We start from the raw sequence: 15132 nt of genomic DNA on the forward strand, positions 1-15132 counted from the left end.
ACTGAAAGCATTGCAAACTTTCGTTTTGAGGCAGTAGCATTGAGGGACACAGCTGGTGCATGCATGCCCTTTCAGTGCTTCCACGGTAAAGGGGATCATGTGACTCCAAGATCACCAGGCCTCTATAGTAAAACGGGTGACTCAACTGGCATGTAAAAACGTTAATATATTTAGGAGTTATGGATGGTACTGTTAACAACGGGGCTATATAAAATTGGCAATTTTTACTACTACACACCTCACACAAATGTTCAGTGGGGACCATGCAGACAAAATCTGAAGTAACAACTTTTGGCGACTTTTCGCTCGTTGTTTGGCGAATTTCACTCGAAAGTCAGAGGTAACCCGGACCCTGGGGTTTGTTTACTGGCTCTTTAACAGCCAAACTTTTTAAGCATGGACTATGTGCACGTGAGGTACACAACTATTTAGGCCAAAATGTGTCAAAGAAACTGTTTTATTTCCAATACAAGTGAAAGACATTTGAGGGACAGCCATTGTATTGAAGGGAAACACAGGAGTGAAAGAGAGTAGGGAAGAGCAATGAGGAAGCAGGTTGAAGCGTTCAGCAAGGGAGAGTATAGTAAACCGGGAATGCTGAGACAGGGAGCCTGAATGGAGGAGGCAAGTGAGCGCTAATCGAAGGCTTGGTTAATGGAAGTGAACAGGAGGATGGATTGAGGGAAGGAAGAGAACAAATGAATAAGATGAATGAACATTTTTCGTGAAGCGGGATTAATATTTTCGTACTCACGGTCGAAACTCGAACATCACGATGACGCTGCTAACAAGGCAAAGATTTTTAGAAACCATTTTATGGAGTAGCCTTGGGCTTGCTAACGTGCATTGAGAGTTAGAAAAAGAAAAAGCATGGCATGGCCATGCATAATGGCGAAAGAGGCAACAGAGTGGGTAACTCTCTTGTCTCTGCATTTTGACAAGAGAGTGAATAACATAAGTCAGAATGATGAGGTAAAGGAGGGCATAGTGTAAAATTTGCAATATCAATGATATGTACACTACATTATTGCGCGTGCGCGGGAGAGTGAGTTCAGGGGGAGGAGGTTTGATGAGATGGTAAAAAGGAAAGATAATTGAGAAAGAACGCCGGTCACACTGTACCAACGGTCTTTACGTCGCTTATGTGTAGATTTCCGTTTTTCATTCTCCTGAGTGGATTTATTAACAGAAATGACTTCATTAACTGTCTTAATTTCAACCTACGCGAAAGAATCATTGGCACACGTTTGCAGCACCAATTGTGAAATCTTTAATATTGTGCGTTGCACCGTATTCATGGGGTAGGTACACTTCTTAAGGTGGTCTTCATCATGAACAATTTTAAAGTAATTTTGTAGTATCTATAGTGAGATTTAAACAATTACTAGGATGGCGAGCTGAGTATTAATGAAAGATAGCACGTGCGTTAGCTTCTGCCATTTTGTTCGTTCGGCATGGTCTGATATTGACAAGCGCTTTTGTAAAACCTAGAGTACAAAACTCTTGCATAAAAATAATTAGTTTCAGTATGAAATATGCTCTCACTGAAAGCAAATAGTGAGTATGCTTTGGTCACATCGGTTTCAAAGTTTCCAGAAAAATGGACAGGAGTAGACTTGCGAAGAACTCTGATTTTTTAAAAATTGCTTAATTTGATCATATTGGGCTCCCTGCGTCCCGCCTTTTGTTGATCAAAAAAGGACGCCGGAGGTATAAAATAAAAAAACGAACACATCCCAAGGAGCCCCGGTAGACTAGACAGCAAAGTGATGACCATGATTATCGGGCAGCAGCACTTAGCCAGCGTGGGTGACATCATCTGTTGTTCTTGGCAGCCAAGGCACCCGTCTCTTCGGAAGATTGCAGGCTGCCCTTTCAACTCGCGCAGGTTGGCCACGAGCACCACCACAGCACCGCATGTGGTGGTGCGCGAACAGGCGGTGTGCGTGGTTCCCACATTTTTCACGCATACATATTTAACTTTAGAAAAGCAGATCAAAGATCGGCGTCAAATATAGTTATCCACAATTTCTTTGTCATTAAGATATATAAGTATGTTTTAATTATGTAGTCTCTAAACTCTCTGCAGCCGAGTTTCGGGCCCATTCTCTCTTTGTTGCTCTACATTGCAGAGAGATGAAATTATACCCATCAGTTTCGCAAAGGGGATGTGTGCCAGAGATAAGAAGATGCACTTCAGTGACACCTTCAATGGTGCATACATCTTGTGCACGAAGCGTTGAACGAGAAGTAAAAAATAATTGAGGACAGCCATATCCCTACCAAACTTTTTAAAACTTTACTAGAAATGTTCATTGGAAGCAGTGCTGTTTTAGGAAACCTTACCATGTAGAAATATCCAAAGTATTCAAGAGCGCCTTGGTACTTTGTCTTTATTAGTTTGTTCGTGACAATTCCCTCGAGTACGAACTGTGTCAGCCTTACATAAAGATGACTTCCAGAACATAGGGGTTTTGGATTGTTTTCATGATATCTTTTTTTATTGTAACAACGTATCGAACTGAGTCACATAGCACTTAAAGCTCATAATCTCAGCCTCAGTAACTTACCGTCGCGAAGGTTGATTACACAGCAAAGCATTCTCCATCGGTTCGTCTCGCCACGTAGTCGGGGTCAGATGCAAGCCGTTCGTGTGTAAAATCTTCTTCTCTCACACGAACCTTTATATCTCCTGCTTTACGCTTGCCCATGGTTTCGGAACCTCCTCCACGAGTTTCTGGATCAGAATGGCGACTTTGTTGAATGGCGACGTTAATTCACGTTGACGCTGCCGACGAACAGTCTCTTTAGGAGGGTTCAAAACTGCACTCATGGGCGAAAATGTGAGACACTTATCCGGGGTTCTGGGTCAGATACGCTGATCGAATGGAAATTTCGCTTTTATTGCAGAGTAAGAATACCGCGAGAAGTGTACAGTAGAGCTAATTCTGGAAACTGTGGCACGCCGACACGCTAGGAGATTGCAGATAAATTGAGCGTTTTATCAAAACTATTTCTGATAAAGTTTTTTTTTATTGGGCGATAGAAATCTGAACAAAAAAAGTTATAACTAGCACATTGAAGTTGAATAGTATTTAAGCGATGAAGCGGAGAGGTTCGATAAACCTAAAGTAGTTTGAAAAAAGTAAAAAAAATGGCCCCGTATCTGAAAATCTGCCAATGTTGTCGAAAGTTGATAGTCATGCGTCTAGAGAGATCGAACAATACATTTAATTCAGGTTCTGCGCAAGAAAATTAGTGAATGGTATTCTGGAGGCACTGCGTTAGAGTGCCCCGAGCGCGCAGCGGAGGACAACGAGCGCACCAAGTCACGTCACACGTGAGACACGAGAGCTATCTGGCAGTTATCTGGGAAAGTAAAACGCGTGGCTCTAAGACAGGCGTGCGCGCCCGTCTCAGGGGTGATAAGGTGTAGAACGCAAGGTGGCAGGTAGGTGCCACCACCGTGTCCACTTAAGAAAGCGTTGGAAACACTTCCCTTTTCGTGCAAGCGTTACATGGTCAGCACCGCGTGATAAACGCTACGATCTTTAGAACAACTTATGTATGCCTTTTCTAGTAAAAGACGCACATACACAATATATACGTGTTGTTATGGTGCCTCAGATATTCGCGATTATTGCTTTTTATACGTCAATACCACAAGTATGAAGGCTGAATCTTGAGCAACATTGGTGGGCGCTGCGGATGGGGTCGGCCGTTTGGGATATCAGTGATGCCGTTTAAAGTGTCCGGTACTGTTAAGGGTGGACAAATAGACAAATAGACAGACAGACGTACAGACTGACAGACCAAATTTTTTTGCTTTGAAGGTCCCCAAGAAAGGCTATCGTCTTTAACACAAATAAACTCATCATTCCGTAACCTAAACCTTCAATGAAACGCTAAGCTCTTGCAAAATAACGCCACCCACTCCATTGCTTATGAGCCTATCAAGATGCACTTTGATGACCTAGATGATAGTCGTGAGAATTAGCCGAACTCTATGGAACATGTCTCTTAGAACATGCGAGGTACTTAACGCCCAATAGACCCGAAAGGACCTCGACCAAGAACAGTTTCTTTTTTAGAAGATAGTTTCGTTTCAGTTCATCTCCAGTTACAGTAGATGTGCATAAGGCAGCAAGATAGAAAAGAGTATACAGGGTTGACAATCGCATTGCTATATGGTGTCTGCAGTGGTCAGCCATGAGTTGTTTCTACTATACCGATTTACCTGTCGCACGACAACAAAAAATGCTTCTATAAACATCTAAACCACAAAAGGCTGTAGAGCACCTAATGTCGAAGCCGTCCAAATACGTTGTGATGTTCCAATGTTATGCAAATAAAATCGAGAGGGCATTGGTGACTCGATCAGTTAATTTATTGGCACTCTTTTAGGCAATCAGCCAATTTTCCAGGTTCCCGGAATCCGTCCTTGGTATACTTCAGCAATCCTTTGAGGCAGAATAGCCTGCTGAATTTACCAAAATAGTTTGTAGAAGAGCAGGCGTTACTGAAGTCATCGTAGTCCACGTCGTATGCAGCGACACCAAAGGCATAGGACCCCTGTTGCGTCCTCACCTTGCAGAGCTGTGGATATGGTCAGTAAAAACAGGAATAGTTTAGTAGCTTAGTGCCTCTAAGTTCCTGCTATGGTTAGTTGTTGCTGATGACAGTGATAGCGTTATAAACGTCACGCTACGTAACCTGACTGTGGGGAGCAACTGTAGGTATTAAGAGGCTCTGCCGACTACTGCGATAGTTGTAAATTAGGCATCGAATGTGGCGAGGGAGCCAAAAATTGTTCTTCGGCGTGCCACCTTGTGTAGTCACTGTGATATTGCAGTCACGTGTTTATTCAAAGCACTTGAAACGTTTCAAATAACATTTAACGACGTTCACAATAAAGCTGAATTGGCATCAATGCTCCCCTACCTTGTCGACATGAGTGGTCTCATTGTCGAACGTGAATGTCCGGCCATCCGATCGGTTGTAATACAGTGGTCCATAAGCTCCCGTTTTGTATCTGGAGCCATTAATAAAGCTGGGATCTTGGCAGACCTGATTCAAGGAGTGTGTGAGAGAACAGGTACACAGTCGATTCAGTGTTTACACACAAATGTGACATTACACGAAAGGCCATGACACGAGAATCACACACAGGGGGTGCAGGTAGCAATGAATGGAATCATTGACGTTGCTATTCGTTTATTTGGCATACGTCACATATCCGTTTTTTATAGTCTAAGAGGATCTCTACAATCGAATATTTATACAAATAAGTCATGAAAAAACTGTGGAAGACACAACTGCACATCGGACATGAATTTGAACACGTAAAGTGATTCGGACGTATAGTAGATAATAACAAAGGTAAACTAGACAACCATTCGTTTTTGGCAAGAAGCCAAGCGACTTTTTAACCTTTTGCTACCTTGCAGGTCCAGGCAGAACTCATTTGCAATAGTAGGTAATACATACAGACTAAACACAGAATATATAACATTTACACTTTAAATACATTTGTAACCTTGTGCCATCAGCTCGTGATATTGAATGTCTAATTAATGGACAAGCTTTCAAAAGTATTCATTTGCTATTGTTATCGTGGCTTATGCTTGCGAAGTCACTAAATTTCAACAAATGTATTAAACAAACAGACCGTACCATAAGCATCCTATTTTGAGAGGCCACATTGCCACAGCTTTACAGAAACTCGGGAGTACGTTTGGTCGAACTGCGCACCATATGATCTTAGCGCGTTTTAAAATTACTCGAGCATATCTCTTCCAGGTTTCTGGTAACACATAGCAGATATTTGGCATTTTCTTCTGTCTCGCCGTCCCGAACCTTCTGACGCTAACTATACGTTCAACGCAGAAAAATTGGGGGGGAATCTTAAACTTCATCTCTAAGAACTGAACGCCATGGCGATATTTGCGTGTGCATATGCGCACCCAAGCATATATACGCACCCAAGCATATACGCACCCACGCACATACATGCAAAACCACGCACATACATACACATACACAAGCACACACACACACTTGAGTGACATAACTAAGGCAAAGACACTTTTTTGTGCCCGTTTCAACCACCCCTTCATGGCAACCGTATATGATGTGTCCGAACTACGAGTGAGTATAGTGGGTTGGTGCACTTTTAAGACACACTACAAGGACAGTGTCCTGCGGCTATTCTCTTTGCGTTCGTAAGCGCTGAATTGACTCACTACACACAGGCACGAACATTGCAGTGACATTTTCAGTCACTGCAGCCAATACAAAGAATTACCACTAAAGGAAGTTCATCACAAGTGGACGTGACATGATAATTTTGAGTCGTAGTGCCAAATAGTCATCTATATCTGTGTAAGAGAATGCGTGCCAGCATGTGTGCACCATTAGTTACGGGCAACTAGCGATGCGCCAACTTCGTCTTTGCCGGGAAACATCCACAATGTGATAGAAACTGGGAATGTACCACGATCAACCGGGCCACCACCATATGTATTTATATAGTGTCTATTAGTGATAATAAATTAGTTAAAAGCCTGCGCTGGTTCTCGCTTCTTGTGCTCGTTGTGTATTTTTGTACTGAGTAGTTTGATAATGAAATACCAAGAAGCCCGATCCCATGCTTCACCACCGCCACATTTGGTCTAGGGCGGCTGACACTGCAGCGGAGCAGTGTTCGTTTTACGTGAAGTACTCAATGCTTTCCACAATGCCTGTGCTTTAGCAGCCCCAAGGGAAGTGTACCACTCTTTTTCAACTGACCAACAAAGAGTAAGTGGCAATTTCACTTACCTAAACGCACACGCCCCCATGCTAACACTATAAAAATGTGAGCTGATCTATCTATCTATCTATCTATCTATCTATCTATCTATCTATCTATCTATTTATCTATCTATAAATCTATCTATTTATCAAAATATCTATATATATATATTTATATGTCTAATTATCTTTAAGTCTACTTAGTTATTGATCTACTTATATATTCATATATCTATTTATTTATCTATGTATTAGTACAGTCACCTATGACTGTGCTTTTCCGGACCGTTTCATTGAAGCGACTTGTACCGAAAATGATGTGGCATAAATGACGGCGTGTCAAATATAAATGGCAAGGCACGAGTAGAAAATTATAACATGCATGTGAGGGAGCACATGATCTGCACGCCGCTACCTTGGTGTTCTTGGCGGCTGCTCTGCTAACTTTGTATATACTACAATTGGTATGGCGTGACAAGAGTGCTTGACAAACATAAGCGACTGGTTTTGACCCGCAAACAATGACACGCAGGTTATATACAACATAATTTATATCGTGCGTCTTGGCTTTCTCGGGGCAGTTTAAATCATTGCATGTAGGCCGAAATCACTACGACAGATGCACGTGTACTACAAATGTAAGGGGCAGGCGGTAAAGCGAAAATCATGACTTGCACATTGTGTACGCCATCAGTTACAAATATCCCCGCCTATGACGTGCTGGTGGTACGATTGGCAGGTGGTGAAAAAACATATATTTTATTGCACACAAAATAAGTGATATGTCCTACTTTATGCTTATATTGTGTTATTTATGGTCGTCATTTAGTGACGTTAGGACATACCTGTTTCGATATATATCAAGATAGCACACCCACTGCGAGTGCTTCATAAGCAAGGCTGCTAAAACTTCGCTTACATGAAACGTTTGTCCTATTTCTTATACTACCTGTAGTTATGTTCGTTATACTGTCCCCTCACGCATTAGTTATTATCAAGGTAGCCACCCCGCCATGAGCTCAATTAAGTGCGGCATATATTGCTGTACATAAAAATGCGAGTCATGATTTTCATTTCCCAATTTATCTTTTATGCTCGCGTTATGGTCACCTAGCAAAATGCCAATTTTGATGAATATCAAGCTAGCAAACCGGCCTTGAGTCCACCTTGAGCGCGGCGTGTAAACAGAGTCGAACGCGATACAGTAATCGTACCCTGCTCGTATCGCTTACCCAATAGCTAAAACCTACCTTCGCCTCTCGCTGGAGACTTTAAAAATATCAGAAAAGTTACAGGTCGGCAGGATGCGGTGTTTTGCGCGGTGGAAATGCAAGTCACAAAGCGCAAGACATGATTGAGTGCAAGCGCGGTGCTGCTGAAGCGGCCACGAGGACATTAAAGAGCATCGCACACGTGGATGGATGGTGCAACGTTGAAGATGTTAAAGAGTGAAAGTGTGCACCAACACGCTGGTCCAGTCGTCAATGATCAGGACGAGTCATGTGGGCCGGAGTTTAAGGAAGATACTGAGGTACAGAACAAAAAAGAGTTGTAGCAGAAGGAGGCGAGCGCAATGTGGTCGTGGGACCGGGTGCTTAAGATGGGCTGTCGGGTAGTGGACCCAAACCACGAAGCGGGAGCTTCTGCCGTCAAGCTCCCGTTCTATAGGACCGTAGCCATGCAGTCCTGCACTTAAGTCCAGGGACTGCGGACTTCGGTGCTGACAGGCAGCAGCAGCAGCAGTCGGGCAAGTGCTCTGCACTGTGCATTGAGCTGCCTGGCTACGTAGCCCCTGGTCTCTCGCTGCGTCGCCCAGGAGCCCGCGTCGCCTCACCTTAACCAACCAACCCATGCCAAATGCACTAGTGAAGCCTCCACATATCGGTGTGATCACACTCACAAGGTTCACCATTGCGCCACTCACGCGCGTTGTTGATAGTTTAAATCAATGGACTAAACTTGGGTCTTTTGGTTCATTCTGAGTCTTCTACTACATGCTGTGAACATTTTGTTGAGTGTGTAGATTGACGGAAATATTTTAGGGGCGGAGCTCTTTATAGCGCCACCCGTTCATCCCTCGGAGTCGTAGTAGTAGTCGTAGTGTGTAACCAGTCTTACATTTAGACCTTCAAGGTGGTGCCGGTGAGAGATTTCTTCTGTGCGTTGTTGAACAATGAAAAAATCGCAGCGTGCACGTTAACTAAGAACCAAAGTCTCCTGTCTCTCATTCCCCCTTAGCAGCCATTGGCATGTACATTGAGCACTATCTGACAAGAAAGGTTTGCTACGTTATACTCGCTGGGCATAACCTCCTTGGTTTTAGAAAGGTTTAGCGAGCGCTGTGCCGTATCGCCACGAATACAGTGAACTAGTTTATGCCATGAACTCGAGATGGTTAAAAGTGGGAAGCAGACACGAGGCGCAAGCTGTAAGAAAGTGTGAGTGTGCCACTTCTCGTTCGTCCTTGGAATGTCCGCTGGATGGCGGTGCATATGCGGAATAAATGATCAAAAGATGCGAATGGTAGTACTTGGAATGTTGAATAGATGGACGAATGGGCACACAGACAGATGCATGGACGGACTCACGGATGGCTGCATTGACAGATAGACGCCGGGGCGGATGCATGGACGGACGCAGGGACGGACGCACAGATGGACGTGAGGACGCAAGAACAGACGCACGCACAGATGGTCACACAGGCGCACGCATGGACGGACGGAAGCAATAACGAATGGATGGACGGATGCTTAGCCCCACTCTCCATCATTCACTCTGTGTACTTGTTGCAATTTTTTTACTTCAAGTAGAAATAAGTGTTTTCTGTTGTCTTCTAAACCAACGGCTTTTTCCTTCATAAAGCTCTCAGTTGCTTAACCCCACAGTGATAACGAAATGAACAAAAAATACCTGAATCGCAAATGGCGTCCGAAGCAACAAGACGTGCTATTACAAGCTTTAACAGTGGCTATAACCACTGGTACAAGCTACCACTCTAGCGTCGCCAGCGCGAAGTCGGCGACGGGAATGACAGCAGGTTAGTTCGATCCGTACGCAAGCAGAGACAGTGAAGAGATCAGAGACGTGAGAAAACAAAACAAACTTTACTCTAGTGATATTGCAGCAGAGGGATCTAGTACAACACTTCAATACAACTAACAAAATACATCAACACTTGATATAACTAAATATACATATAAAGAACAATAAATCAGGTTTCGAGAGAGAACTATTACAAACTACACAAACCAACAACAACAGAACTAAGGAGGATAAAGTTTGAAGATATAAACAGGTGAAGGCATACGTTTGATGACCGGCAGCGTTGCGTCCCCGACGATCAGATGCGAGAAGTCGAAGAGAGTTCTGGCACGACTGCGATGTCGGCGGTGTTGCAATGCTGGTGGCTCCGGGAGGCTAGTGCTGGCAGGTGACCTCGGGCAGGTTGAGCTAACTCGAAGCGAAGTCCTGATGTCTACGTTGTAGACGTTAAGATCGCGTCACAACTAGACGAACGGCTACGTTTAGGTGGCCAGCCGATACAGAGCCACACTAAAAACTTCTAGAAGAGATACTTGTTGATCTGTTTCTAAACCATGTTGGTCAGCCTGCCTAGCAGGGCAAAATCCTGCGCTCAAATCCCCCTCGTGTCCCCTCGCTCTCGTCCTTGGGGACAAGACACCTCTACATGGGTCCAATCATGCGCGTTTCATTGCTGGAAACTCCGCCCCAAAAATATATTGACCCCACCCCTTTTTAATTGGGAGAGGGCCCTCAACTAGCGAGAGTGACAACCTGTTGGGGTGCTGTCATACGGCTTGGCCACCAGAAGTTTTCCCGTGGGAACGGTCAGACTGTTTGGCTCTCAGCTGGTGCGTCCCGTAGTCTAAACCTTGTTCTGGGTACATCGCGGCCTTCCACGACCCTTCAGACGCCGCCGTAGGTACAAAAGATCAAACGTCGGCGGCGACGTTCGAAGAAGAATACCCCATTCTGCACTTCCCGGCTCTCTTTCATGCGCCCGCAATTCCCGCCGGTCAGCGGGGTAGTACGGCGCCCGTTAATTGCCGTGACGCCGGGTCGCGAAAATGGCAGTCTGTGACATTTCAAAAGATCAAACGTCGGCGGCAACGTTCGAAGAAGAACACCCCATTCCGCACTTCCCTGCTCTCTTTCATGCGCCCGCAGTTCCCGCCGGTCAGCGGGGTAGTACGGCGCCCGTTAATTGCCGTGACGCCTGGTCGCAAAAATGGCAGTCCGCGACAACCACGATGAGCTGATTATTGGAGCTGACGGCATGTATGGCTCCCAATGGATTGGAGTTTAGGAAGTGGTACGACGGCCAATTGGTGCGAGCCCAGGAGGGAAGGTTTGCGATATGGGAAGCTAGAAAGCTGAAGTATTAATATGTGGGGTTTAACGTTCCAAATCCACCATATGATTATGAGAGACGCCGTAGTGGAGGGATCCGGAAATCTCGACTAGCTGAAGTTTTTAACATGCAAGCAAATCTGTACATGGGCCTACAGCATTTCCGCCTCGTACAAAAATGCCGCCGGCGCAGCCGGGATTTGATCCCCAGACGCGCGGGTCAGCAGCCGAGTACATTAGCTCCTAGACCACCGTAGCGCAGCAGATCAAAGCAGCTAGAGTGAGCAGTTCAAAGTAGACACGCGTAAAATAAAAGGCTATTCGAGGTATAGAGACACCCAAAAAAAAAAGTTGGCTAAAACGGGAGTATGAGACTTTGCAATAGAGCCAGATGTGTGAGGCAGTGGCTAAGGTGTGCTCGGATTTCAGTTACATTGGAAGTGAGTTGGATTTCTGTAAGGCAGACCTTAAACCTCGTCATATCTTTGCGTTAGAAAGAGAACCTCAAGTAGAGTATGACAGGCAGAAGGGCAGTGAAGATTTTAAAAGACCTGAGGAGCTCCTTGAAAAAGCGGAAGGCTTCGAGAGCATAAAACTACTTTGTTCTATTCACAAAAATGGCTGTGCTGGAACCTTCGAGAGGCCAAGCGCCTACCATATCGCGTAGAGTTGGGATTACCTTTCATTTGCTCAATTCAATGAGCAATAAATAATTTCCTAGGTAACGACGGCGATCGCCTAATTATGCTTTGATGTGGTGGTCGCTTATTTTTTTGTACCGCTGAATGTAGCAACAGGTGCCACGCACAAGGTCTCAGACTGGGTATAACTCCCTAAGAGAGAAAGAGAGGAGTGTTCGTTTTTGATATAGCGTAAATGCTACATCTCTGAGAGAGCGGCTTGAGAGTGCAGACGCACTTTCCTAAATAAACAAGGTGTGGTCGGAGGCAGGCTGGGTAGTAAAGTAAATGTGGCCAGACAGAATGACCACTCTGAGAAGGCGAAGAGCGTTAAAGATCATGCCATATTGGTTGAAGGCGAACTAGATGAGAGCCTATTGCAAGGGAGTTCAATTCTAAAAAGAGAGGAAACTGACGCGTTTCACATAGCATCTTGAGATACAGAGGACACTTCATTTACACTTGGTGACGACGTTCTAAGGCAGCACAGACGAGGCTATACGAAGCCCAAGCACACGCTTTTTTATTACGCTTTTGCATCTAGTCCACGAACGCTAACTTTTATGTACTGCGTAGCCTCAAGGTAAATATAAAATTAAAAATATGATTAATATGTCCATGATTGCTATCAACATTATTAGGAAGTTTACGTTCTGTGGAATTCTGCAGAACAGACGCCTTGTGTCGCAGCGCGCCTCTAATGAGGTTTGTTGGAATCATAAGAGGGGTGATCGGCAGGGCCATCGTGAGTGGCGACCAGAGAAGTGTGCGCACGCCGGTGGCCACGAAATTGACTGGGCCGGAGCTTAACGAGCAAGCTCCTAAAATTATGACAAATCCTAATTCGAAAGAAGTTCAATAGCTGCGGCAAAAATATTTATTAATTTAAAAATGCAGCACAACGTTGCCCAAGTCACGTAGAACCAATACAGTTTCGATATTAGATTGGATTGGATAAACTTTTATTGCAGTTTCGATATATGACGCGTAATATCACAGCAGTGGAAAATATTGCTGCAGAAGCTCATCTGAAAAATTTTGAGAGTCACATTGAACGCCTACCTCGGATGGGAACCCAACACTACTAAATATTAGCAGTTCAGCTTAGCGAAACGCCTCGTGTAGCTGCTGTCAGGTGTAGTTTTGAGGCACGCAAAGCTCCAACATTGATTTGATTGATATGTGGGGTTTAACGTTCCTAAACCACAATATGGTTATGAGAGACGCCGTAGTGGAGGGCTCCGGAAATTTTGACCTCCTGGGATTCTTTAACGTGCACCCCAACCTGGGCACACGGGCCTACAACATTTCCGCCTCCAGCGGAATTGCAGCCGCCGCAGCCTGGGTTCAAACCAGCGACCTGCGGATCAGCAGCCGAGTACATTAGCCACTACTTTAGCCACTAGACCATATTCCGTCCTCGCCAGCTTGTGGCAGCACAGTGAGGCTCCCTGAAAATGTGCTGTATGGCGGAAGAAAAATACGCATTTTCTTCGTCTCAAAGCTCCACCAAATACCGTGGTTCAACCTCTCCTTGACCTTTCCTTAAGGAGGCGCCAGCAATCGATTCCGCGACCGTGCCAAACAAAAAATGGCGGACGTGCCTGGTGTTGCAAGAATACTAAGCGTTATGAATATTCGCTATTATGGACGTTAAGATACGTGATGTCCGCAGTTACTTTTTTCAAGATGTTTTCTCCTTCAGATTAAGCGACCAAGTGCCGGTGATGCGTAGGTGGGAGGAAGAGCAATGGCCGCCTAGAGAAGTGGTGGCTCCCTTTCTCGCACGGGGTCGGAACCAGCCGAATACTGATTCCGGACAACATTTTGAGAGAACATGTTCCAGTAATGTTCATATGTAGTAACCCGCCAAGTTCTGGCGGCACAAATATATATATATATATATATATATATATATATATATATATATATATATATATATATATATATATATATATATATATCATGCACTCACCAACAGGTACCACGCTCAACAAGCGCAAGTTTCCTCACCCAAAATAAATCAGCCGTTTTGTCATGCGTTTGTATCATACACTGGTTTAAGCAAGCAGTAAATATAACCGCTGCGCTAGCATGCTTACTGCATTACTTACTTCTGTGTAGCTTCCGAAGGATTCCGCCGCTGGATCGTGAACACACTCGGACAGAAATGCGGCCGGTTGTCCGGCTTTCAGTGTATTCCATCGGCCTTTCATGGTAACGGAGAGGGCCCACTGGGAATTCACGCCCCTTTCAACAAGCTTCCTCATGGTTTCCGCCGCCGTGCTCTGTGCAACATAACACTTGGACTGTCATTTGCTTTTTACTCAGTAACAGCATCAAATCAAAGTAAATAAAATGATTCTTTCGAAAGCTTTTCAGGGTCGATGCACCTAAACTTTACACACTGCTCATCCTTCTCCGATCGGTCCGCGCCATAATGCACAGTCGCAGCAGAGGGAATGCTCGGGTAACGTATTATATGTGAGACAGAAAAGAAAGATTGGAGAATGGGCTAACTCAATTCGTCCGCGCCATAATGCACAGTTGCAGCACAGGGAATGCTGGGGTAATGTATGATATGTGAGACAGAAAGGAAAGATTGGAGACTCGACTAACTTCGCTCATTATTGTGGCGGAATATAACATGGCTAGAAGCACAAACTCGTTATACTAGTCGCCAATTTCAGCGTAGACATTACGGACACTTTTGCGACTTTCAAAATATATGTGTGTATGTAAATAGAGTGATGGTTTCAAAAGAATGCCTGTGTACTTCGAAGTCATTATCACTCAATTTGTGAAAATGCGTGATTTTTTTAGTTTAGCGACAGTGCGCCTGTTTCAGGAAGACAGAAATTTCCCACATATGTACGAAGTGAATGAAGATGAAGGAGCTTGCTCAAGAGGTTGTATTCGGTAAACCGTCAATCCTCTGTACATATGCGTAATCATCATGAGATAACGATGTGGCACGAGATATGTTGTGCTGTTATTCTATACACACGTTATATGCACAATTTTTATTATTTACACAATAATTTACTGTATACAGATTTTATATACCGATGCAGTATATGCCTTTTGCTCAAGAGCTTACTTGCGGATGACATAGGCTCAGAGTAACCTTTTAGATTTAGTATTATGGCTTTTTGATCCGTGAAGTACAAATCCAGAGGATCTTGAATTTAAGATGTAGTGGAAAGCTCAAGAAGGGTCCTGACGGCGAGCGCGCGCTTCCGCCGCATTGCGAGTCTTTCGTGCCGCCACCTTGGCTTCCGCGGTGTTC

General features: G+C 44.5%; 1 protein-coding gene across 1 annotated transcript in view; it reads right to left on the bottom strand.

Moving 5' to 3' along the window:
* Positions 1–4378: 4378 nt before the first annotated feature.
* LOC142794266 (uncharacterized) overlaps positions 4379–15132 on the bottom strand; it is a 50079-nt gene continuing 39325 nt past the window's right edge. Inside the window, exons 5-7 of the mRNA XM_075885874.1 lie at positions 13958–14131; positions 4942–5067; positions 4379–4596 (exon numbers count right to left, since the gene is read on the bottom strand). Of these exons, the coding sequence (XP_075741989.1) occupies positions 4387–4596; positions 4942–5067; positions 13958–14131 (510 nt within the window). The 3' untranslated portion in view covers positions 4379–4386. The remainder of the gene's footprint in view (positions 4597–4941; positions 5068–13957; positions 14132–15132) is intronic.

The sequence above is a fragment of the Rhipicephalus microplus genome, unplaced genomic scaffold, assembly GCF_043290135.1.
Source record: "Rhipicephalus microplus isolate Deutch F79 unplaced genomic scaffold, USDA_Rmic scaffold_393, whole genome shotgun sequence".
In the NCBI taxonomy this organism is placed as follows: Eukaryota; Metazoa; Arthropoda; class Arachnida; order Ixodida; family Ixodidae; genus Rhipicephalus; species Rhipicephalus microplus.